This window comes from Xiphias gladius, chromosome 19 (genome assembly GCF_016859285.1).
Source record: "Xiphias gladius isolate SHS-SW01 ecotype Sanya breed wild chromosome 19, ASM1685928v1, whole genome shotgun sequence".
In the NCBI taxonomy this organism is placed as follows: domain Eukaryota; kingdom Metazoa; phylum Chordata; class Actinopteri; order Istiophoriformes; family Xiphiidae; genus Xiphias; species Xiphias gladius.
In genome coordinates this window covers 5091112-5116183 of record NC_053418.1, presented here as the reverse complement: position 1 = coordinate 5116183, position 25072 = coordinate 5091112, and the positions used below count along the sequence as shown (strand labels likewise).

Here is a 25072-nt window from a genome sequence, read left to right as displayed (position 1 = left end):
CTCTCCACCCGAATCCACATGAGCACTGAGTGAACGAGTGGGCAAGCGTGCTCTCTTTCTCTCTGATCTTTCCATTTTACGCCGGCGAGTGATTCATCCCCAAAGTGCTGCGATTTCTACCTTCTGCGTGACGTTGCCATGTCCTCTTTCCCTCTCCTCAGAAAGCTGATTTTCACGTAAAACACATTAAAAAAAAAAAAAAAAAAAAAAAACAAAACAAAACAAAAAAACATTAGCAATTTGCACACAGAATCAAAAAGAAAAATAAATACACAACTCTTTGTTTGGGAGGATTCTGGTTTTTGGCTGCAAGTGTGCATATGAGGCAGTTAGAAGAGTTATATAAAACTGTTAAGCTGTTAAGTGTTACAGCATGTGTGTGTGTATGTGTATCAAAGACTCCATGTCTTCAACCTCTCCTTGACACTGATGAAGATTCGATTGCTGACTCTGAAGCAGCAGGAAGGGGAAAAACCCTCCCTGTTTCCTAAAGCGAACACAGACATGGAAGTTCGCCGTTTTTTTTTTTTGTTTTTTTTTATCGGCACCGGGCCGTGTTGTGTTTCCACTGGCGATCCTGCAGTCTGGAGGGGTGTTTGGAGGTGTGCTGACTGTTAGGGACATCTGTGGGTGACTGAAGCGGAGCCTCGCTGAACAGGAGGAAACGTCCCGCATGTTAAGAGCGTCCTTGTGTCTTTGTCGGAGCGGCAAGATTTTCCTCCGTCCAGTCCTCTGCCCTCCTCTCCGACGCTGTGGTCGCTGACAGCCCTGCCTGTCCCCATCCTGTTTGGTGCTGAGCAGGATGGGAGGGCCCAGCCACTCGGGCCCATGGGCCATTTAGTAGCAGTCACTCAGTCAGTTGTCATTAGCTACTCAGTTGTTGGCTTGTTAGCGTAGCGCCTCATAGAGTTTCATTGTCTGAGGGCCTGGCATCCGATTGCCCTTGTACGGAATAGTTGTGGGTGGCGGTAGCATTTGGTTTAGAGTTTGGAGCGCACCAGCGGCGCTAGTTGCCCACCAGGGGGCTGAGGTCGCCGTGGTGATTCTTTAGCTTCTTCTTGAAGAGGGAGATGGTGGTGGGCCGGTACAGGATGATCCAGGGCTCAGAGGACGCCGTGCTCTGGCTGCAGCTGTCCGAGCCGCTGACTGTCGGGATGTTGGGGGACCTGCGACGGAAAAAGTAGGGAGGAGAGAGACGGAGACAGAGAAGAGGTTGAGAGACAATGGTAGAGTATTAGAGAGGGGGGGACAGAGGAGTTAGGAAAGAGGATAATGGCAAGGGGTTAAAGAAAGAAGATGATTCACAAGTGGTGTCACATTGCCCTCTAAATCTTATTCCTCATGCTGCACTCACGCCATGCCTGGCTCATTATTAACACAAATGAATGGCAATGGCAATTAATAACTGTACGGTGGGTCGTATAGGATGCTTTCACAGGCTTCATTACCTTCCGCTGGAAGTGACATTAATCACACTGAAACTACCACTACTGATGGCCAACGTATAAATTCTTAGTCTCAATTGATTTTTTTTTTTTTTCCCCCCCATTTGGCTAAAACAGTTAAAGGACCTATGGTATGTTTAGGGATCAAAAATAGAGAAAGGGCTAGCAGGGCACTGAAAACGTGGCTTTGGACCAACTTAAAACTTCTTTTTTTAGACATTTTCTGCAAGTGGAAGCTTTTCGAATTGCAGAAGAGCGGCAGGAGGAAAATGGAAAGATAAAAAAAAAAAAAAAGATTTATAAACTTTTTTTAAAGTTTTTACTTGGCGAATGTTAAAACGTTTAAACAAATAACGTGTTTTGAGTTGGCCCGTGGACGGGTTTTGGCGTGTGGCGAGCCTTTTCTTTTATTCTGATTCTTTCACATTGCCTGAACGCATTGCCCAACCAGCACCAACCAGCTCAAATTTACCGCTGTGCAGGGATCGCTGAATTTTCCCCTGTGTGTAGGATCGGAAAATATCTGGCTCTGGCAAATTCAATTCATTTCAATTGTATCAAAAAAGAGACTTGTGGCTGACAAGAACACATGCCAATCATTAAAGAGTAGCTCCTTATTAGATTTTGTAAGGAGGAAAAAGAAGGCCAGGGAGTGGAAACTGCACGTTGTGACCACTAGTTGGCAGTGCATGCAGGATTAGTAAACTGACTGCAGTTCATCTTTAACGAGCTGAAAGCAACACAGAGACTGAACTGATTTGCACTGGGACTGTCTCTTTTTTTTTTTTTTTCCACAAAACAAAAAAAGTTCTGGCATCAGAAGAATTTGCAAGATGCTATAATCGCACAAAAATCCTACACAGAGGGACTTTAAACTGAATGCGAATGTCTTCCTGTTCCTTCATCTTTTTTCAGTATGAAACGAATGACACGAAATACTGCAGACGGGCGCTTTGGCATCCGATGCTCAAGCCGAGCGTGCGCACACCTCCGACTTTCTCATACTTACTTGACTGTGATATGCAGCAGCAGCTTTGCCACCATGGCTATGACAGTCAGTATGAGGAGAGCAGCCAGAGCGTAGATGGTCCACACTGCAGAGAGGGAGCAACACAGTGACAAGACATCAGACATCGTCTCGCCGTAATGAAAGCAAACTGGAGCAGACTGAACGGATTAGCAGGCAAATAATTATTCGAGCACTGCTGGCACACCTGCTAACAGTGTTCAGCCAGCAAATTGTCAAGAAATGGTGATGCATTATCAGTGCACATCTGTTCTCCTCTGGCTGGGAAATACATCAGATAGCCCTTTGAGACAGATCGCTCGGAGTTTGGAAAGAATAATGTTTGAAGGAAATAAAAAAAGAGCGGAACACATCAGTCCACCCAGTGTAGCTTTGACAAGGGGCCTGATTGTCATCAGCAGGGAGACCTAGAGTAACTTCACTAATGAGTCACTGACAGGAAAAAAACAAGAGCGTCACATGGCGTTACTTCTATGTGTGATCACAGGAAGTCGCTCTGAGCCAGAGCTCCCAGACGCATCTCAACAGACTAAGATGATTTTAATACTTTCAGAGAAACCAGGTCATGCTGACTGGGAGCTCTAGTCAAGAAAAATCCCACAACATCCCAGCAGAGGCAGAGAGAGGTGCAGTAGGTGCAGTGTATCGTGGGTGTTGACATACTAGTGCTGTGGCCGGTGGTCTCGCCGCGTCCAGCCCACTGACCTGGCATGTTGTGCTCCGGTTTACCGGGGCTGGACGTGATCACGTAAAGGATCTGGGAGGAACGTCCGTTGGAGGTGCTGTTGGATCTCTCGGTGACGCCGCCGACCAGCTGGGGCCCCGTCGTGCTGGAGACGTCCTCTCCTTCTTCCTCGTCATCTCCTTCGGCCTCCATTGTTCTGGTGTCTTGGCTTCTCAGCGCTGGGGAAACAAGGAAAAGGACTCATGTACACAGGTTCAAAGAGTGAATGCTGAACGATGTTTCTTATGCCAGTTGTTTGTTAGACATTAGATTCGATCACAGTCTACTGGACTTTTAAACCAAGAAGTTCACCGCCCTGAAGCACAAACAGACCTTTGTTACTGATCAGTGCTAGTGACCCGCGCATTACGTTGTGTTGAGGCAAAATTATCTCCAGCCACTGGCATTTCCAAAAACTCACACATTCAGTGTACTGGCTTTTTCAACGGCTCAGCAATTGATGATACTATGCTTGAGCAACCAGAAGATATTTCAACGTCAATGGTAAAAAGCATTTTCTCGAGCCAAAAATATGGATATTATTAAGTTTAATACCATTACGGCAGTAAAACAGTTGTAGGATTAATGCTGGGTGAGACAATAACTCCATGTTACGGTCATGCTAGTCATGGCGATGTCGGCCTGTTAGTCAGTCCAAGTTGAAATAGCTCAACAAATAATGGATGGATTTCCATGAAATTTGGCACTCTACATACTCTATATCTAATACTCCACATTTATGCAACTCTTAGGATGAGTTGTAATCAATTTGGTGACGCCGTGACTTTTCATCTAGCGCCATCATCAGAGCAGGTACTTTGATGTATGACCAAACACCTGCAAAGCATAGCATCCCTGTGGACTCTCAGTATTATTTTACACATGGGTTACATCTTTCTGATGTAACGCGTGACAGTAGAAAAACAGTTCACCGACCGTCAGTTGGGTCGTTTTCTATGTTATTTTGACGACGTTGTACATACTGATATTTGAAAAGTATTATTTTGATACTTAAATTCTTAATTTGTGAGTAACGACAAAATAAACAACAACACTGTTGCCAACATCATCACATCCACCAATATCAGCAAGTCTTTGTGTTGCTGATAAATGGGACTTTATATACTATATATATACATATATACACACACACAAATATACACACACATACATATATATATATATATATATAAATTTACTAAATTGTTATTTATTATTAAAACAATAAATAATCATGCACCAGCAACTTGGTAAAACAAAATCTTCAAAATTAACAGGAATTACAATTCAAGTGTAAACCTAATAATTTAGCAACAAACTGTTTCATGAATTCAAATTCCAGTATAAACCAATGCAACTGTGTTAAATGAGAACAAAATGTAAAAATGAAATCGCAAGATAAACATAGAATTGAATTGAATGGATTGGCCCCACAGATCAGCCCCGTAGATCGGCCCCATTGTCACTGACAGCCGATCCAGCTATTTGAGCCAGTATCGGACCAATAGCTGATATCAGTATTGGATTGGTGCATTCCCAGTAGCGCTACCTCATTTACATATGATTATCCATGAGCAGTGCAGCTTACAACTGCAGGAAAAGGGTGGAAGTAAGTTTAGAGAGGACAGGAGAGGGACACCAACTGCTATTTTCACCGTTCAAGCAAACATATCATTCATTTCGTTCATCTTTCAATGTATAACTAATTTCTCATCCTTAGCAGTAAAGTTAGACTTTTCATCATCTTATTAATAGTGCTAATATTACTTCCTTCTGCCATATTGCCCAGCCCTTATTAGAATACTGCAGTTCTCTGCAATGTGACATATCTCCTCTTCAAAGTCTGACTATTTGTCTGTATAATAGTCTTTCGTAGCTCACGGGGAGAGGAGTGCTGTGTGGTGCATTCTGTGCCAGAGACACAGAAGAGGAAAAGCTGCGCCAGAGCCATGTTGTTGTAATTTCTACAAGTTCTGGACATAAATCACTTAATGCCCCATTAATCATGTCCTGTGGGTAAACAGGGCAGTTGCAGTAAGCACACAGTCATAAGATAGGTCATGTTGATCATGCTGTCGAAAGTATATACAGCAGAGTCACAAGTGACCATTTAATACTAACTGTATTTGTTAAGAAACAGATTTTCTCTGCAAAAACACTAAAATCTGCTGTAAACTTGCGGTGCTGAAAGCTTTTCAGTCCGCTCCAGACATAATTCAAAAAGTGTTTGCAATAAATTCTGTTTGTTTTAACCTGCTTACAGCACCAGATGGGCAGAGTTTGCTTCGTAAAACAACAGTGCCAGAGAGCGTGGACTATTTCAACTCATTTATGTGTTCCCAGAGGAAAGCAATATCCTAAATAAGATCTCCTCTGCCTTTCATTTACTTCCCCTAAACATAGATGTGATTCATTTAAAATCACTGTGTGATTTTGAGAATTTTCTTCTCCTTCTTCTGAAATGCTGCTTGCGAGAAACCAAGTGTGGATTGTCTCACACTGATATTTCTGGGTCACACTTGAGTCTTTCAGAGTCTTTTTTGCATCTAAATCAAGGTCTGGTCTCAGAAATATCAGCAACCTGTGACTGTAGTCATCTGCAAGTGAGAGATCCTGGTCTTCTTGTTTTCCTCAAACACGTCGCACGAGGAATAGAGATGTTGACACGTATGTCTCCTTCAGTTGCTTCACGTGGGTTGGAAGAAGAAATAATTAACATATCCGTGATCCCAAATCAATATGATTATAATTCTAGGCTTCGGGCTAAATTCACAAAAGACTCTAAGGCTAAATGTAGCTCCTAATTGGAGGAATTGGTTTAGACTCCTAAAAATAAGGTGCATGACTCTGTTGGCTTTAAGCCGCCCGTGTTTTTTTGTCTAAAAAGACTTGTTCACTAGAAGCCTTTCGGCACAAAAACTAGCGCCAAAATCTGAGAGTAGTCAGATACGGTCGAAAGGACTTGATGAACTTAGAATATCTCGGTCATTTGTCAGAGTTATTTGACAAACCATAACTATGTTATTCAGATCCCAATTAATTGGTTCAACAACATAATAATGCAATAAATGAATAAATAAACGCTGTTTTTATGGCCATCGCTGGATTTCCCCGGAAAAAACGGCAGTGTTTGTGGAATGACCCCATCGGAGGATGAAGATTTGTCCAAAAAACATCACTTTCAACATGCTGTGCCGTTCGAAGCCCGATAGGATCTACTGGACGTATCAGTGTTTTACTTTGTCTAACTATCTACAGTATATATCTAGTAGGAGTTGCCTCAGTTCCTCACTACAAGTTGCTCTCAGCAGCTTTGTGAACAGGTCTTAAGAGGAGACTCTTAGTTAGGAACTTTCAGCGCCCTTTAGGAGGACTCCTAGTGGTGAGATAAGATGCTTTGTGACGTCCTACACTCATAAACAGAAAGGTAAACCCCAGCCATCTTGCCCCCCCCACCCACCCCCGTTTAAATCAAAAACCCAGAACTACTTCCAAATACTATTCGATCCAGGCCCGTTCCACTCTTCCATGAATGGTGGTTGGATGTGTCTTTTCACATAATAGCTCAACTTCACTTCCCACATGTTCCCCATTTGCAAACAAAATACCAAGCTTCAACCGCCAGCTCAGCTGAAAACGCTCTGCCGTCGTCATTGGAGGGCGCTCACTCTGCAATTACCGTTTTGGTACCGAGGGAGATATTAGCTGTATTTCAGACTAAATGTTGTCTCTCTTTCCGTGTCTGCCTTTCTCTCTGCACCTCAGCTATGGAGTTTTCTCTCCATCTCTCTGTATCCAAAACCTGTTACTTCAGGAGGTGACCTTTTCTCACAGGTTCCATTTCTTGGCTACATGATCCCTCACGCTAAACAAGAACCGAGACGTGAGCAGAGGGGATCGTGCCAGTCCGGGGGTCAGAGGATATGGACCTTCTGAGATTGTTTTTACTGTAACACCACCGGGCGAGAAAAATGACACAGGATGAGAAATGGAGGGAGAGAGGGAGGAGTGGGGAGAGATTCCCTCTCACTGTGGCAGGCTGTGGGCTCGAATGTCACCTACACTGAATTATATCAGCGTGTGCTTTGCTCACGTCTCCAGAAATGAACCTATTAAATCATTTTCAGTGCATTCAAAATATTCACGCAGAGACGCATTGCGAGAGGAGCTGATATGAACACAACAGAGGACAGCTCTTCATTTTCCACATTAGTCTGGAGAGATAAAATCATCTGCTGTGAGGTCTTCAACTTTCTGTGTCCGTACAGTCCCTCGGCTATAAATCTGCTCTACAGTGAAATCATGGTATCGGACGGCAGGATGCATAGTATCGCAGTATTTTGTTTGTAGGTGGCATAAAAACTTGCGGCACAATTCACCGAGGAAACGCACTCCGGAGAGGCAAAGCAGCCTGCCGCAGCTTGATAAGAGAGTGGGTTCCCAGAAAAACAAAACATTATTTAAATATGCAGTATCACCCAGGGCCGAGAGACATTGACAAGCAAATTAAAAGAGAAAAGGGCCTGCCAATGGCGTGACAACTGCCTTACAGAGCTAAGAGGCGTTGGACTACCAAACCAGGGCTGCTATGCAAAACTGCATCATGGACACAAGCAACCCAGCACAGGCCTGATCATGCAAATGTGGCTCTTAGTGGGTCTGAGGGGGTTCTGGAGTTCAGACAGATTGCTAGAACTGAGAAGAGACTGAGTGATGCTCCGTCATAGGCTTTGACAGTTTTTACAAAACCACTCTTCTTTCAACGCACAAGAAATGCCGCGAAAGCCAGCAGATCCCCCTACCTTGGTAAAGCAGAGCAAATCCCTGGGCCTGGTTGGTACGGTCTGAGTAGAAGTAGAGTATGACAAAGTCGCCTGTGATGTTCACCAGCTCCCGTGGTGGGCTGCGCCAGTCAAAGCGTGCCACCACCTGGTTGGTGTAGCCGTCCAGTAGCTCCACCATGTCGGTCTGATCGGAAATGTCAAAGAAGGTGAAGTTGAAGAGGATGGCGGAGGAGCCGGGGACCTGGATGGTCCAGTAGCAGACACGGCCAGCCCCGTACTTGTCGGGGAAGTCGGGGGAGTAGATCACTCCGGATGGGGAGCTGTAGTTCCCACCGCAGGCCCCCACACGGGCTGCAAGAAAGAATGCAAAAAAGAGGAGAAAACGATCAGTGCTGTTTTCTATCAAAGTATAGAAGCTGTTCAGATAGTAAATATTGTTCAGTCTATTAACAGATTACTGGTCTATATTTGGTCTCCTGAGTACCGTGTTAACACACATTATGTTACATGATTTCATGCTACTGTATGGGGATGCACCAGTCCGATACACCAGCTGGTATCGGCCCTGACGCTGACTTTAACAAGCGAACTGGGTATGAGCCATGGCGTGACCGATCCACATTAAATACTGTTTCTTTGTCAGCGTTGTCACAGAGATCAGTGTTTTTCCGCGCTCTATTGCGTTCCTCGGGTCACAGCTGGCCGCAGACTCGGTTTTTAGCGCCTGCCCGGCTGCAGTGAGAAGTATCAGGTCGGTGCTCTGTATCAGCAAACACCTCGACGGAAGGTATCAGAATTGGCACCGGGAGAGAAAAAGTTGGATTAGCGCAAAAACTTACTTCAAAGTTCTTTCAAACTCCAGTCGGAGAATCTCAAACCGGAAAGCTTTAGTTTAGCGCAGCTTTGCGGCCATAACGGGTATTTAATATGCAAAGGACTGTAAACTATAAAGCTAACTGTTATCGTTAGCTAACTGTTATCGTACAGTAGTGCGGAATGCTGTAGGTGTGACTGCAGCTGCGGGTGAGGAAAGTGACAAGGTCAGTGACAAGAAATTTACTGCTGTGTCTTCTGGAGGCGAAATGGAGCCCAATCCAACAAAATGTCTCTGACGGGAGGTGTTGACGTGACGAAGCCAGTGACGGACCTGTTCCCACCTCGGGTTAATACAAACTGCAGGCACAACCACTAAGAGCAGAGAGGGTTATTACCACGGATGCGGATATATTTGTAAAAGTGCCTGATCTCATATCTCTGACTCTAAAAAGATCCCAGACTCAGACCCAGAGCGACACTAGACAACACTCACTGTCGAAGATGATGACCCAGCCGTCCCCACCGCAGGGCTGGGTGTGGTCGCCGAAGCAAACGTGGTTACACTCCATGCTAGGCGACTCGCCATGGTCACGCTGGTCCACCTCGTTGCCACAGAAACAGGCATATCCTGACTCCATACCGGCAAGCTGCAAAACACAAAGGGAGGTATGCAAATCATTGCATCAGCAATTCAAAACAAGCTTTGGGTAACGCTTCCCATAGTGCTATTCATTATAAATCCATTTGGCACGGGTGCCGGCGAGGAAAACGCTGAGGGACTCACTCTGAGGACTGAGAGAACATCAAAATTTTAACTATGCTCTCTTCTTTAAAAATATCCAAAATGGCTACTTTTTTCCTTAAAATTATACATGCTTACATAACAACTTAAAAACAACATAAAAATAAAATAAGTTTGCAAATACATAGTACATTCAAATAAAAGTAGTTTTATAGGTTGTGTTTCTCATATGAGGTTTATGTGAAATTGTGTTAACACTTAGTAAACAGGTGACTACATCTAGCTCCTTCTCTCTTTGAAATTAAAGTGACTTGAGTCTAAATTGCCCTAATTGCTCTTTCTCTGTTGATTACAAGATGCCGGAATCTGAGTCTGGATAACCACAACCTCTCAGCTGATTAGAGGCTTCCTTTCAAACACACAGCTGCACACACGGCGTAGAGAATAAACCTTACAGAAATAGCGCCTATCCATCTTCCCAATCAAAACTGTTAGTAAACTGTTCCTGAAAGCGTCGAAGCAGGAATGCGAAACGTCAAAAACCTTCACACGTCTTGACCTCGCCACCACTGGCTGCTTGTTCTCAAAAGAACTATTGTCCTTCATTCAAAAGGACACCATTGTCCAATTTTCATGCCCTAAATGAATTCACACAACTGAAGGTACTGCATCATTTCCCACTCTGCGTCTTTTCTCATGGAATAGGAATTTATGGAGCCTCTGCTCTTGCCAAGATCTATCAAGCTACGTCCTTGTTGCATTATTCTATCTGATGAAGTAACGTAGGAGAACACCAATGTGAATACTTCTGCTGGAGCAGACAGTCGGTGGATTGCTGTTGCACCCATCAGGCATGCTCTTTGTCAAAAAGTCACACAGGATCCATACTTCCGAGCACTGGCGTTTCACACGCGCAATGAAGGACAGCGATGGTCCAAGGGCAGGCGGATGATGCCAACCACATCCTGTAACATCTGCTGATCTGAGACGGGGGGGGGGGCTGTCAGTACCTGTCAACGCAGACGGAGCTGAACCGGATCTGCTGAGACCGAAAATGAACACCTGGCACTGTGTACGGCTGGGACAATGGCATGCCAGATAGAGAGATGGGAAAAACGCGATGAGGAGGAGGTGCCCACTTGGCTAATAACCGTTCATTCACAACTGTCAGCCTTGATTGCTGTGACGGTTTGTCATCCGCTGGTTGCTTTCAAACAGGACGTCTGATGGCTGAATAAAGAGGGTATAGACTGCTCTTGGCATCATGTTGATAATTATATTAGGAAATTGCCCCTAAATGCAGATGATTTATATAAAAGCTCAACTGTTGCAAGAGCCAGCTCATGTCCATTTCTGAAATGACATGGGCAATTGACTGGACATTTGTCATCGAATGAGAGGAGACATTTGAATATTTGAGGGGCACGCAGCCTACATTTCAGTCTTTTTTCCCTTTAAGTTTTTAACGTTTTGAATGCTTTCTTCTACAGAAACTGCCAGCTTTAATCTGAGTCAAAATACAGTGCTGAACATCTCTCGGGTTACAGGTTCTCTCTTTAATTCATGCATTGTAACTTTCATTTCAAACCTTACCTTGTATCTCTGCTTCCTACAGAAGCTGATACAGTTCTGGATGGTGAGTTTGTTGGAGGTTTCGCTGGTGCCCGACAGGGTGGGCGGGTCGCCGCTGTCTTTGAAGCAGCCCAAGTTCCCAGGCACTGAAGGGGGACAACAAGAAGGTGGAAAAAAGTGATTAGTTACACACCTCAGATGGCTATTAGCATTTCCTGTACAAATATAACGGGGGATTTTTTTTCATTTAGACTGTTACATCCAGCTTTCACGCTGGAGCCACTGCAGCAGTCAGTTCCAGTGGGTGTTGGAGTTGGAGTGCGGCATTTCTTTGTGTCATGGCTTCCCCTAATTTGTTCAAGTTGTACAATCATGTTGGTGATTAACGTTTTGCCTCAAAGACCTGCCCCCAAGGACCAATCTATGGTGACACACTCCACAAATATTCGGTTCCGAGTTTGAATGTATTGCTGTGAATTTCCAAAAGGCAGCCAACAATTTGGCCTCTGAAGAAGAGAGGGGAGGAGGAGAAGGGAGCGAAAAGGGGTGAAGGGGACAGGGATGTTTGAAGCATTATGAGAGAGAGCTGGAATCTAGAAAATGTACCCTGTCAGACTTGAGAGCAAGTTGCATCAGATTAGGGATGTAGTGTTTTCTACATGTGTGACTTTGTGTGTGTGTGTGTGTGTGTGTGTGTGTGTGTGTGTGGTGAGAGAACGGTATTTGACCAATGGCCACATCTAGAAGGAGGCCAAGTCCAACACCTTAGGTCTTAAACGCGAGTTCAATCTTAACCCAAAAGAGCACAAAAGTGATATTTAAGCATGAGGAAAAATCCATGCTGCAGTGCTTTTCTGTTTGCAACCGCCACCTGAGACGTTGGCCGAGCTCACATAAAGGGATACAAGCGGCAACGACATATTTCAATGTTCATTTTACTTGTTTATACGCGCCTGGTTTTGGCTGTCGTCGCGGCCTGTCGCATCAGCAGCGATTGAACGCTAAAATGTGAGACTTGGGGATGTGTGACACAAATAGGCCAACAATCACAGATTGGAATCACAGACCATACCGGTAGATGGAAGAGGGATGTTGACACCTTTCCAGATCACATACAAGAAAGACAATTCAGCCAACACCATGAAATCTTTCAAAACCCAGTGCAGCGAATTCAACACTGAAACATGAAACACTCCGAAGCTTTTAAATCCAATGTAATGGCTCAGGAAGTGCCAGCGAAGCCTCCAGCAGTCTATATCCCACTTGCGAAGCGTTTTTCATTGCCATTCCAACGCGCTTACTCTTGTTTCGCTTCCTTGTTCTGGGGTGAAACAAATTTGACGAGCAGAAGTAAAAGCACAATCTGAAAGTAATTTCCACCACAAATATGAGAAACACCCACCCCCCACCTTTCAGTCTAATTGGTATCGGTGTTATCCAACCATAGGGTAGAAACAGTTAATTAGAAAGAGACAGGAAAAGAAAAGAGCAAAGACTGTGTCCAAAATAGCAGTCAATGCTGCTTTTAGACACAATGAGGATGCAAAAATTAAAAGCATGTGACATTATGAAATGTTCTTGTTCTTTATCAAGCATCTAATATTTTCCGAATTGAACTGCAAATTAAATGAGGTACAAAACATCTTTAATACAGAGCTCGCAGTATGGCTGATACTTCCTGTTTTCAATCTAATTTTCTTGCAGACTGGTAAATTGAAAATTACTGATTTTTTTTTGGAACTGCAAATCAAATCACTACAGACAAAGGTCAAATCCGATCGCTTCATTTTCTACTGAGACTACAATATGGGAATCGCGGAAAATAAAGGAGTAACATCAGTTGAATCTAGAACATACAGTAATAAAATAACAGGGGATTTCTTTGGGTAGGCTCACAACAGGGGAGTTAATCTTGTTTGTATTGAGTTATTTTGCTACATACAAATATGAATGCAAATGCAATTTAGCAAAGAAGCAAGTAAAAATAAAAGACAGCAAGACATTTATTCGAGTTATATACGTAAGTTAGATATCACACAGGAGCATGTCCTGTCCTTTTGTGTGCAACAATAGTGTCTTGCTTTGTGGACGCCGCAGAGTCTCACAACAAGCCCAGAGACCGAGGAGCGGTTCGTCCCCCTGGCTCTGTGTACCAACACCGTCCTAGAACTGAACATCTCGGGAGCTTTTCGGTTGTCCTGTGACTTTTCTTTCTCAAACATTTGAATGCCGAAAGCCGCCTGCTCATCTGACGGCAGCGAGGCCCACTGGCGAACAACTGGCCCCCGCTTGGTTGGCAGTGAGAACCTGAAAAACACTCCATCCGTCTTTACAAGCCTGTCATGTTTCAGTCTTGGAATACATTGGTATTCTGCAAAAGAAAGAAGAGGTAGGCAATACCTTTCAACTAAATGTGAATATTTTTAACATCTCTGTAGAGGAGCATCACTCAAAACTGCCCTTATGAACTAGAGTAACCTTGATAAAGACCACACACGTGCACTGTGTTTGGGATGCCAGCTGTTGCCAATGTTAACTATTTGGCTGGCACGAAAGCTCCTTTGCGTTGGACGACAGATGGTAGAGATTCTCTGTGTTTATGTAAAAGTGAGGCACAAAGGCTTTTTGGGGGAAAAGTGTGACATGTTTTAGATTCCGCGCAAATTGTTGTCCACCACAGATTGGAAATGAGCAGGCGGGGAGGGGGGGGGGGGGGGTGAAGTGAAAAAGACTGGCAGAGAGAGGGCTGCTCCCTGCGTTTCACCCCTGCCTGCCGACCGCAAAGTGACCGGCGGGTTTTTGGCTGCGGCGGTGAAAACCGCGTTTGATAGATGACTCAACACCTGAAAACTAAGTCCTCAGACTCCCTCAGACCAGTAATAAATCATGTGCTATGTTCCCACAATCGCGCCTAAGCAGTATAAGTGGATTAATTTGGTTGTTCGAAACATTTAGCAAGAATCCACAGCGCACACCTGCAGAGTTAAAGCCTGGATTATATGACAGGGCGAAGGAAAACATGACAGTAATAAGAATGTTCGGTACTTCATATTTTCAGGGTGAGACAGGACAGTGCTGTAACAGCAGTTTTCTTTTTTATCCATCGCCTACGTATACACTGTAGTAATCCCAGGGAAGTGTGCGAGAGGGGAGCGGAGAAGAGAAGAGAGATAAACACCTGGTTGGGAACCAGCAACCTCCCTCCGAGCAAGGCAGCCAGGTACCACTTCAATGGAGTTTTTGAAAAGCGGAGGAGAAAATGCTACTGCGGGGCTCAGCAGCCTGATTAAAGGCAGCAGTGCTTTTTTTTTTTTCCCCACTTTGCTTTGACAAGAAGATTGCAGACTCCAGTCAATTTATCTGTCTTTGTCCTCCTCTCGTCCCAGGGGCTGTGAAGCGCTGGCTGAGAGCAGCAGGTGGTGGGATCGTATCGCACCAGATCGTTAGAGGTTTGTTTGGAGCTGGGGACAGAGAAGGCGGCTCTGCAACGCACCTTCCCTGCATGCACAGCATTTATCCCAAAAAAAAAAAAAAAGCGTAAAATTCTCCTTGCATGAAAACGCCTGAGCAAAGCATTGTTCCGTAAAAACATCTGCTTCGCAGGCGCAACAAGTGCAAATATCTCCACGTAAAACAAAAGAAAAAAAACACACAAACACATTCGACACACTTCAAAGCTGCCGGTGGAATTTGGGCTTTAACGAGCCAGCGGGGAGAAATGAAGGAAACACAAGGTGCACAAATGCTCCAGTCAGCCCAGACCAGACCTCTGAAAACCTCAGGAGATCGCAGTGGGAGGGGGGAGTTTTCAAAATAGTGAAAGAGAAAAAAACAAAAAACAAAAAAAAAGACAGATAGAGCTCCACAAGGCTTGGCTAGAGCCAGACTCATCACAACCTGGCAGCCTGCTGCCTTAGCTCGGAAAAGAGCAGTTAGTTAGCCTTCCCACAATGCAGCGCTGCGCAATGCAGACAGGAGGCGGCAGGCAAAACAACAAAGTATATGGGTGCCTGTCTAGCAGGGAGCAGGAGACACCTCTGCCGACGCAGCAGACACAACAACAACGCCGACCCAAAACACACCATTGAGAAAGAGAAATGAACAATACACAGGGATAAGACAAACAACATCAAACATGTGGAGCAGACTTTGGCAAGTGCACTTGGCAGGGAGTGCATTCAAGTACGGTTGATGAGCTGGGGGGGGCAAACACGTTATCAAAGAAAACATAATTACAGTTATAAATTCTTATGACATCTGGGGGCTGAGGAGCAAAAGAAATCAAGGGAAAAAAAATTGGACAGGCATAGAGAGCAAGAGAGAATTAAGGAAGCGTTGTTGTTTATAATGGGACTCCGGGTGTCTCTTTTTTCAACGCAGATTTACTCTTAACGGCCAGACCCTGCTTGCTCGCATCCACCCACCACAGTGTGCCAGATATTTTCACTTAAAAAGATGAGGTAAGGCAGAGAGACAGAGAGAGAATGTGAAGCCTTAAGGAACAAGGAGCCTCTAAAGTCTCTGCTTTATAATCACTGTCAAACACTAGAGGATTTCAGCAGAAAAGCTCCTCTCACAGTCCGTCCTAATCCTATAATCTCCAAGAGAAGCTATGATGACACTGAAAAATATAGATACAAGAGCCTGCAATAAAACAGAGAATATATTTAATAAAGCACCAAAATCAGAGCCGGGTATCAAACCTCAATATTTTTTGTAACAACTCAAATGTGTCTGTAGCACCGAGATGTAAAAAACTGTCAAACGCGAAGAGTTGACACTGAACGTCGGGATGGCGTCATTTCGCTACGGCGACCAAAATCCAGGTATCATATTCCCACTAGTATTAACAAAATAAAAAAAAAAATTATTCTAATAATGCCAAGCTCTTACCAAAATAAAAGCTGAAATACGGTAACCTATAAAATGATTATTAACTGCTGCTTTTATTGTTTTGTATAAATGGGACCATTATTTCTGATTCATAGCCACTTCACAAAAATCAAAACATTGTACAGACTGGCTGCACTGCACGAAGCCTCTAAACATCAACACTTCTGTTCCTTCCTCTCTCCCTTCACCTATTCATCTTCACTATTAGGGCTGGCGAAAATGACTCCTGTCTGGTGATTCTTTTTTTTTAGTTTTATTTAGTTTCTTTTGTTTAGTTGGCACCGTTCTCACGGCGAGGAGACACTGAATGGCCTGTCAGTCACTATCTGAAGAATCCTGGACGTGGGAATATGAAAGGTCAGTTCAAAGGGGCCGAGTGGTAGCGCCCACACTGATCACAAACGATATCGCCGCTGCGTAGGTGATGGCGTGGGCTCTCTGTAATGAATGGTCACAGTCATGGTGAAATCAATGCCCGTATTCCAGGATAACTTTTACATTCACTCACATTTTTTCTTCTCTGTAGACGAGATTATTTTGCATTTTAGCTATATTTGCTTATTTGTTCTTCTTTATAAGTGATGATCCATTTCCTATAGAAAGGCAACAATTACTTCAGTTTCTTTTGATTGACAAAAAAAATTTAATCGATTGATCACTGATTAATCGTATCAGAAATATTTCAAGAAAAAAGGCCCAACATCTGCTGGATCTAGCTTCTCAAATGTCAGGATTCGATGGTTTTCTTCATCATGTATGACAGTAAACTGAATATCTTTGGGTTTTTGACTGTTGGTCCAATAAAACAAGCTATCGAAATAGATCGCCTCGTCTCTGGGAAATTTTAACGGCCACTCACCCCAATTTTCAGACATCTTATAAACAAAACAATTAATCAAGTGTAAATCGGCAGATCAATCGGCAGTGAAAGTAATAGCTAGTTCCAATGTCGTAGGAACTACATTCAGGCAGCTGAGAGGCTTAACACGAGACCGACTGCAACACCTGAAAATGTTGGGTGAGATGTTCTGTCACAGCTGTAACTTCAAGTACTAAAACAATGTAAGGACGGACTCGCTGCGCTACATACAAACCACGTCTCAAACTGATGAGGCAGAGCAGCACCGGGGAGTTCAGGTTTCACCTCCCTCTCCCTTTCTTGTTTACATTTTGTCTAATAAGACATGGTTCGTCTTCTGACAGCATCGTGAATGCATAAACGTTCAAATGTTTTTCTTTTCATGCCTCATTAACCCTGAAACATTTCTGTAGACACTCGTTTTTTTTTTCTCCAAGGATTATTTTCTTACATTGAATTTGACATCTCAGAGATTTGGTTTTGACACCGCTTAAGAGTAAAAAGGAAAGTTAATTGCATCTAGAGACATCTCTGATCAGTATCTCTTATGATAGCATCATTCACCGTGGACAAAAGCCGTGAGGTCAGAAGACGACAGGCAGGATTTTAAAAGCACACTCCTCAGGCGCTAAAAGGTTTGATGCAAGTAATTTAAAACACAGGTATGTTGAAGCCTTGGAAACCCTCCCACCAACCTATTAACAATTCAAATCTGATGCATATACTCACAAAGACACACCTCCTGGAACATGCACTGCCTTCCCAGGGATTTCTAAGTGCAACAAAGCAAGGAAACAACACTTATCACAGTCGGTGTTTATGTGATTTTTTTTTTTCCCGCCTTTATTCCTCGCTCTGTCTCCCTTTCATTGTGTCTTGGCCCCATTTATTACCCCTTTTGTAGTACAGTATACTCAATACATAAACAAATAAAGCTGCTGCATTTCATCAAGCCTGTGATTAGCCTGCACCACAGCTTGCGAGAACACAAGAGAAACAGAGAAATATGTCACAAACTCCCCCAGGAGGAGCGTTTCTTGAAACCCAGTATTGTTTATAAGGAGGTGGGAGTTGCTATTATGTGTTACTGTTGGGTTTATGCTTTGCTTTTCTATGGAGATCATAATTTTTCTAGCCTGTAAATGGGAACAGTTTACAGTTAGACAATAAGGGACCTTTTTCTTTGGACAGAGTGAGAGAAGTATTTCTTTCAAACAGACTGAAGATGCTGGTGGGATGTTCAAAACACACTGCTGTGCTATGTGTGTGTGTGTGTGTGTGTGTGTGTGTGTGTGTGTGTGTGTGTGTGTGTGTGTGTGTCTGTCTTGTGGAGGCAGAGTTACAACAAGATTGAGATGGAGGAGATCAATGCTCCAGCCCGGGGCCCTGGGAGAGTGACTAACCACCTAATTAGAGGGAAGAGGGAAGAGCCGGAGCTTTAAATGAATAATTATTGCCTTCTCAGAGACGGGGCCGAACAATGCAGGGGATGAGATGAAAAATGGCTGCCACTCTGCATCACTCTGCCTCCACTGACAAACCAAATAGCCTGTGTCCCCAAGGGGTCCCAGGGGACCTGATATCAGGGCGACTGGGAGGTGAAAAGAAGAGCAGACACTTTGTGACCACCTCAGGCTTTAGATAAGCATGGTGGTGCACTTCTATTTATCATTATTCTCTTTCAAAGAGATCGACTTCTCACACTGTGACAGGTTGTCCTGGTTATCTGGATGTCAATAACAGAGGTAAAGTCCCCAGGAATGTGCAAAAAAAAAAAGAAAACGATTAACAATGCAGCTTGAGTTGTTGAAATGCTGTTGCTTTTCCACATATGTAACCTTGAAATTAGGTTTTTTCCTAAAGTGCAAACAGAAAAAAATTGCATTTGTCATTTTTTTTCTTTCAAATTCAACTCTGTTATGCGATTTATATAATTAATCCCAAGGTATGAGACAAACAATTTCATTTGATTGTTCAAAAGCAAGTTGCAATTATTAAACACAATGCCAAAAGTGCGTCATTCATACATCATTGTCAGAATTACATCACATGATGCAGTGTTACCACAAGACACAACGATGGAAAGTGAGAGAGAAAGCGCTGATCCAGACACCGTTTGAAACAAGAGGAACCAGTATTGGCCCTTTGAAGCTGCCAAAGCCCTTTATACCTCAACAATAGGAAAGTAAAGAACACCAACAACACCGTTCTGATTATCAGTCCTGGAACTAAACATGAAACGTTTTGTTCTGAGAAAGAGACGCAGTCAAAAGGGGCTTGGCATTAATGTGCTCTGTAAATTACGAGGCAAATGTGTCCATTAGAAAATTACAGACTGCATCTTGTGTATTCAGTTGACATTTTGGTTTGAGGGTAGCACAAGACAACAATTTATGGAGTCCTCAAATCAGAAATCAGAAAGATTTACCCTCTGAGGTTTTCGTGGCAGGCTACCCAACAGATATTGATTTTGAGGTTTAGATCTCTTGTGCCTTGTGTGGAAATTTTGGCCTGCCCGTGGCACTCATCATGTGGTCACCAAAACCATTTATCCTCTTTAGACCATGAATATCCAAAACGCATTTCATCAAACTCTGCGGATACTTCTTAAGATACCTTATAATGTCGGTCAAGGGTCAAAAATCACCCATCACCCATTGGATGGTTCCCTGTGACATTTTGAAGAGATGCTCATGGTTCCCACAGGATGAAACTCACTGACTTGGTTGATGTTTGTACTTTTGTGCGAGATATTTGGACAACTGCTGGATGGACAGTCACGAGACACGCGACAAACACACGCACCGTCAGCTGGAATTACACTAGTTGACCAATATCCCACAATAAAATTACATTTATTGCCCCTGTGCAGAGCCGTGCTGATCTACATCAGGCTGTGAGCCCTCATTCCCGAGCGCTAAATTGGTTCGCCCGCTATTCATCTCCTCTTTCCTCAGACCACCGCTAAAAAAGGGCCATCTACTTGTTGTCATTAGCAAACATTCTACACAACCAGCTCGCCTCGTAATCAATACCTTTAATTCCCTAATGGCCCTCGCTGATTTAAGCCCAGCCATGTCGAGAGAGAGCGAGAGAGAGGCTGAGAGATTAAATCTACCTGCTGTCCCCTGGCTTGCTTTTGTGATAGTCTCTGCTCTCCGGTTTCTTTCTGAGAGTTTTCCTCGCAGCACTGCAGGCAGGTATTTCCCCTGAGGGCAGGTGTGGGTGGGGCTATAAGGAGGTCAGAGGTCAGGGTAAGATAACAATGAGCGTTCTCGAAGCTCCTCCCGCTTCCTCGCCGGGTAAGGACAGGTCTAATGTAGGTAAAAGGGTACATGTCAAACGGATGTCAGTGCCACGAACCGTTCACGACTAACTCTCGCTCGGCTCCAAGTGCCGGTGAAAAAACTGTAGATGGTTAACGAGTCTGATGTCAGCCGAAAGGCAACTTCATCCCCATGAGGAAACCAGTGGCAAGAAAATAGTACTTCCATTGTATGAGTGTGACGGTCCTACAATAAAAATCTCTAAACCTACTCACACAGCAACTGTGGTAATTCTGTACATAAAATACCTCTAAAAAGAAGAAGGTTGAATTATAATAATTAATTTGGTTGGTAGAAAATAATTTTGGAAGGTAATTTTTTTTAATTTTCAAGCCCGGGGCATTGGGGCCAAAAAGCTAATTTCAGACACTGGTTGCGTGCGGGTGCACACACATACGAATGAATGTAGGTCTTTCCAGGGGATCCACATGATAAGCCTCTTAGCTTCTGTGGCTTTGCTGGATCGTCTGTTCTAAATCTTTCTTTTGTGTTTAACGAATTTGGCTACGTCTTAACTTGTTTTTCCACTTTCGGAATAAACAATGAACAAACCGTAACATCTCCGAGCCAAAAATTGACCATCAGCAAAACATGACCTTAACCCAGCCTTGTTTCTCATAATTTTAACCTGTGGTACTGAAGCCTTTTAAAGAAGTAAGAACTTTCCAAAATGAGCTCACTTCACTAAAATGTCCCCTTGCTAAGCGTGTAAATTGCTTAACTGGTTTTTACACTGTCAGAAATACAGGAACAAACACACGTAGACAGAAACACACCCTTCCCCACTCAGTGAAGCCTGAACCTGCCTCAGTATGCTGGTTGGGAGGGTTGGTTGTGGTGAAAGCTGGTATAAGACCACCTAGGGGAAATTTTCTGCCTCTGAAAACAATGACAGAGAGTGAGGTACATACTGCAATAACAGAACCTGAAAGCATCCCTGGTTCAGGCAACCACAACAGCCACGAGGCAGGGCTGTGGTGCTTTAGTCTGGGCTCAGTTTCCAGACCACATGTCCAACATGTTCGACTTGTCTCGAGCCCCGTGCTTATTTTGTCTCGCACTTGTTCTCGTCTCAGACATTCATTCAGCCGGTCGACTTTTTAAAAATCTTTTTCTCAACCTGGTCCACATTTCTTTATTTAGTTAACAGCACTGTAATTTAAGGAATAACATGTGTGAGCATTATATAATTATTGAGTGTATTAATTGGTTGGATACACCTAGCTGGCGCAGAGACAGGTACGCCTCTTCATCTTTAAGAGGCTCATAAATCATTATTCTTAAATGTGACGGTGTGCTTATTGCCTATTTTGGTCTCGACCGATTTTGCTCTGGTATTGTCTGATCTTGATTTGCTTTGAAACCTGTTGGACCTATTCTTGTATCCAATTCCACTAGGCCTTGCCCTGGATCTGTGTTTTGGAATCAGCTAATACTGTCTTGACCAAAGTTACTCCCATTCATCCAGAGTGGGACATGAATGACTGTACCGAGTTCCATGGCGTTCTTTTCCAATAAGTGGTTGAAACGTTTCACTCAACCACAGACGTCAACCAGCCGGTGGTGCCTTAAGAAAAAGCCAGAGGATCACTAAAGTCATTAGGATTCATCCTCTGGGGCCCAGGAATGCCTGAACAATTTAGATTTTTTTGAAATATTGAAAATAAGCGGAAACTCTGACATGCTGATGGAGCTACAGGAAACGTTTGGGGATCACTAAAGTTATTAGGATACATCCTCCAGGGGACATTAATTTCACGGCGATCCATCCAATAGTCGGGGAGACATTTCGCTAGGAAAACAAAAATCCTCAGAGTGGACCTAGAGGAAAAATTCAGGGGATCACTTCAAGTCAGTACCAACATTGCCATCCAGAGAAATAATCCGTGTATTAACCGATAACGAAAATAATAATTAGATACATCCCTACTACCCAGTCTGCTTCAGGTATTAATCCTCTCATCCAGCAAGAATCTCTACATTAAAATGTAGTGGAGGTCTGTTTTTTTGCATGTCATAAAACAGTGAATTTAACAGCTCATATCTGAGTAAAGAAGATGGACATTTACAGCAACTGAGGCAGACTAAGAAAAAAAAAAGAAAAAGAAAAAGAAACCTTGTAAAGCCTTGGACAGCTCAGTTACATCCCCAAAATGCCGAACAAAGGAAGCATGAATAGACAAAGATATCTAGTCATATTCATTCATGAGTACTCGGTGCTTGACTCAGTTGTCGCACAACTTCAAAGCGCCATTTAGAAGCTCCATAAATCACTCTTAATGAAGGCAATATCTAATCACTGCATATTTTCCTGAGCATTCAGCAATAAAAACCCAGGACCAAAGACATAACTACTTTGTTTTATTGTCTGTAAGGTGTGTCTGGTTAGCTTGCCAAATGGATGTGGTGCCCCTGGTGTTGAGACCAGTGTTTCACGGTGACAGACAAGGTTTATCAGACATTCCCTCAATTGTTCAGATAGATCAAAGTGTAAGCGAGGCATCCGAGTCATACATCAAGTCAGTTAAATATTCAGGTGTAAACGCGCTGACAGCTCTATAACAAAGGAACATCTCAAAATATCACAAAGTCGCTCCGGGAATTTTGGCGCAGGGATAATGAGCCTCATTATACAACACGGCAAGTATTGTCAGCTACAATAACAATGTGTGATTATAAAATGATTAAATATATATATATATATTTATTACCTATATATTTGCAGGTATATATCTACATATATACCTATAAATATATAGGATAATGCTTATGTTTTCCATCCTATTAACAGGTCCTATTATCTTTTTGTCTAAATCGGGAGTTTTGAAAGTGAGAAATCTCAGCACCTTGTCCTTGGTCCACCTGGATCCTTACTGCACATGCAGATTTGAAGCTATTAAAATGAGTGCTGAAAAGGTTTATTAACTTGATTCATGCAAGATAAAAGGTGGGGAATGTTGGATTTTAAGTGGGTTTATGGCCCACTGTTATTCCTGGGTTTTACATAAAAATTCTCATAATTATCCTCCACATGAAATGTATTCCATATTTGCCTTTTTTCTAAAAGACATTGTCCCATTGGGACTGCGCTGAAACATGGGAAAACCTCACAGCTGCTGCAAGTCTCGTTACAGCAGGATTACACAGTGGCACAACAAGTTTTTCTTGGTTATATGCTGCTGTGAGACGAGCTCCCAACATGCAGATCAAAGATGCTTTGTCTTAGCGAACGCTCGAAGAATTCACTCTGACAGTTGCACTGTTTGTCAATCAAACCCAGCCAGGGCATACCTTCAAGCACATGCATGTCATCTTCAAGGAGCCACACCAAAACAAAATGTCCTTCTGTATGGAACACCCTGTGACGGGAAGATTTGGAAAAAAAAAAAAAAGGATAAATGCTCAACGGGAACTATCACATTGTCCATGGTCAAGTATTTTATTGTCTGCACATGCCACAATATCACACCAACGAGACATAGAGTAGAGCTATGCTGAAATTTGTGAGGTTTTATTAACCCTTAACTGAACGATTTTTAACTGGATATTCGTTAAATTCCTTTGCAATCACATTAATTAGTAATGTGAATGGATGTTGTGTCACAAGTAAGTAAAATGCACTTCCAAATTCAGCTTATCTTCGCTGATAATGGCCTCAGTGCAATTAATCAAAAACTTTCAAGACCTTCAAGGGATCGTCTGACTTCTCTACTTGCGTAGAACTAAAAAGTTCAGTCCCTTAATAATGTACGTAGCTGTCAGCTCTAGTTTGTATCTGGTGAACCTGCGGGTTTGGTCGGAGGCTCCCCTAGAAAATTCCTCACACCTCATTAGAAATATAGTACACCTAATTGCTAAGCCAGACAACATTAAGGCATCTCTGCCCTACACACTAAAGCCTGACGTAAATGCATCGGCACTGAACTGACCTGGAGTAGGGAGAAAACGGATTTTCACAATAGCAGCAAAACTCAAAATAGCCCCTGTAACTTTTACATCTTCACATTCATTGTAGTTAAAATAATGAGCCGGTTGTAGGGAAACCGAGATTCTGAGATCAGAACTGTTAGTTTTCAGCAGAGCAAGGGCTGATCTGCTACGCGGGAACCGGGCTTGAATAAACAACAACACTCGTCACAAGGCTATGCTTAGCTGAGCATTTAGTGGCCTGGGGATGAGAAGGGCTTCGAAAAGCAGCGTCATTGTTGCAGGACGACACACACACCATGGAAATGTCCATTTGTACAGTAGACGATGTGCCTTGACAGCGTGCCTTTTTGAAATGTTTAGATTGTTCCACCACATGATAACTGCTGCCATGAGGGATTACTGGGATCAACAAATGTCGTGACCTACACTATAATCCACACTGTCAGACTATGTGTTTCTGGCCTCATGTGACCTGCCTGGCAGTGTGCGCTCCACCAGGGTGTGTCACCCTCACCAGGGTGGCATGACCCGAGATGACAGGGAACCCAGCTGGATAACAGACCGACCGTTGGCAGGCTCCAGGTTCCTCGGCCAGTGGCCACCAGCTACCAACCACTTGACATCAAACGTAAGCACCAGAGTAGACAAAATGAAGGCACAGACAAAACAAAAGCCAGACAAAATGAAAACAAAGACCACAGTTGCCCTTTCTCTGGCACACCACAGTGTTTTTCAGCCTTTTGTTGCCAGCCACAGACTGAGAACACTGACACTCAGAGAACATCAGCATTTTCTCAATTGGCAGCTGAAGCTTTCAAACGCAGCAGATTGGGAACAGGCACAGCTAGAAGGTAAGGCACCATGTGTCGATTGTGGTTTCACAATAGATGAAACAGAGTATTCGTGTCTGAAAGCCTACTGGTACCCCGGCAGGAAGAAACCGTCTCCACTGAA

The 25072-nt window shown here is 43.5% G+C and overlaps 1 protein-coding gene across 1 annotated transcript in view; it reads right to left on the bottom strand.

Annotated features, from left to right (window-relative positions):
- Positions 1 to 251: 251 nt before the first annotated feature.
- The window catches only part of kremen1 (kringle containing transmembrane protein 1), a 56412-nt gene continuing 31591 nt past the window's right edge, over positions 252 to 25072 (bottom strand). Inside the window, exons 4-9 of the mRNA XM_040154464.1 lie at positions 11132 to 11256; positions 9290 to 9443; positions 7999 to 8331; positions 3178 to 3375; positions 2455 to 2539; positions 252 to 1166 (exon numbers count right to left, since the gene is read on the bottom strand). Of these exons, the coding sequence (XP_040010398.1) occupies positions 1007 to 1166; positions 2455 to 2539; positions 3178 to 3375; positions 7999 to 8331; positions 9290 to 9443; positions 11132 to 11256 (1055 nt within the window). The 3' untranslated portion in view covers positions 252 to 1006. The remainder of the gene's footprint in view (positions 1167 to 2454; positions 2540 to 3177; positions 3376 to 7998; positions 8332 to 9289; positions 9444 to 11131; positions 11257 to 25072) is intronic.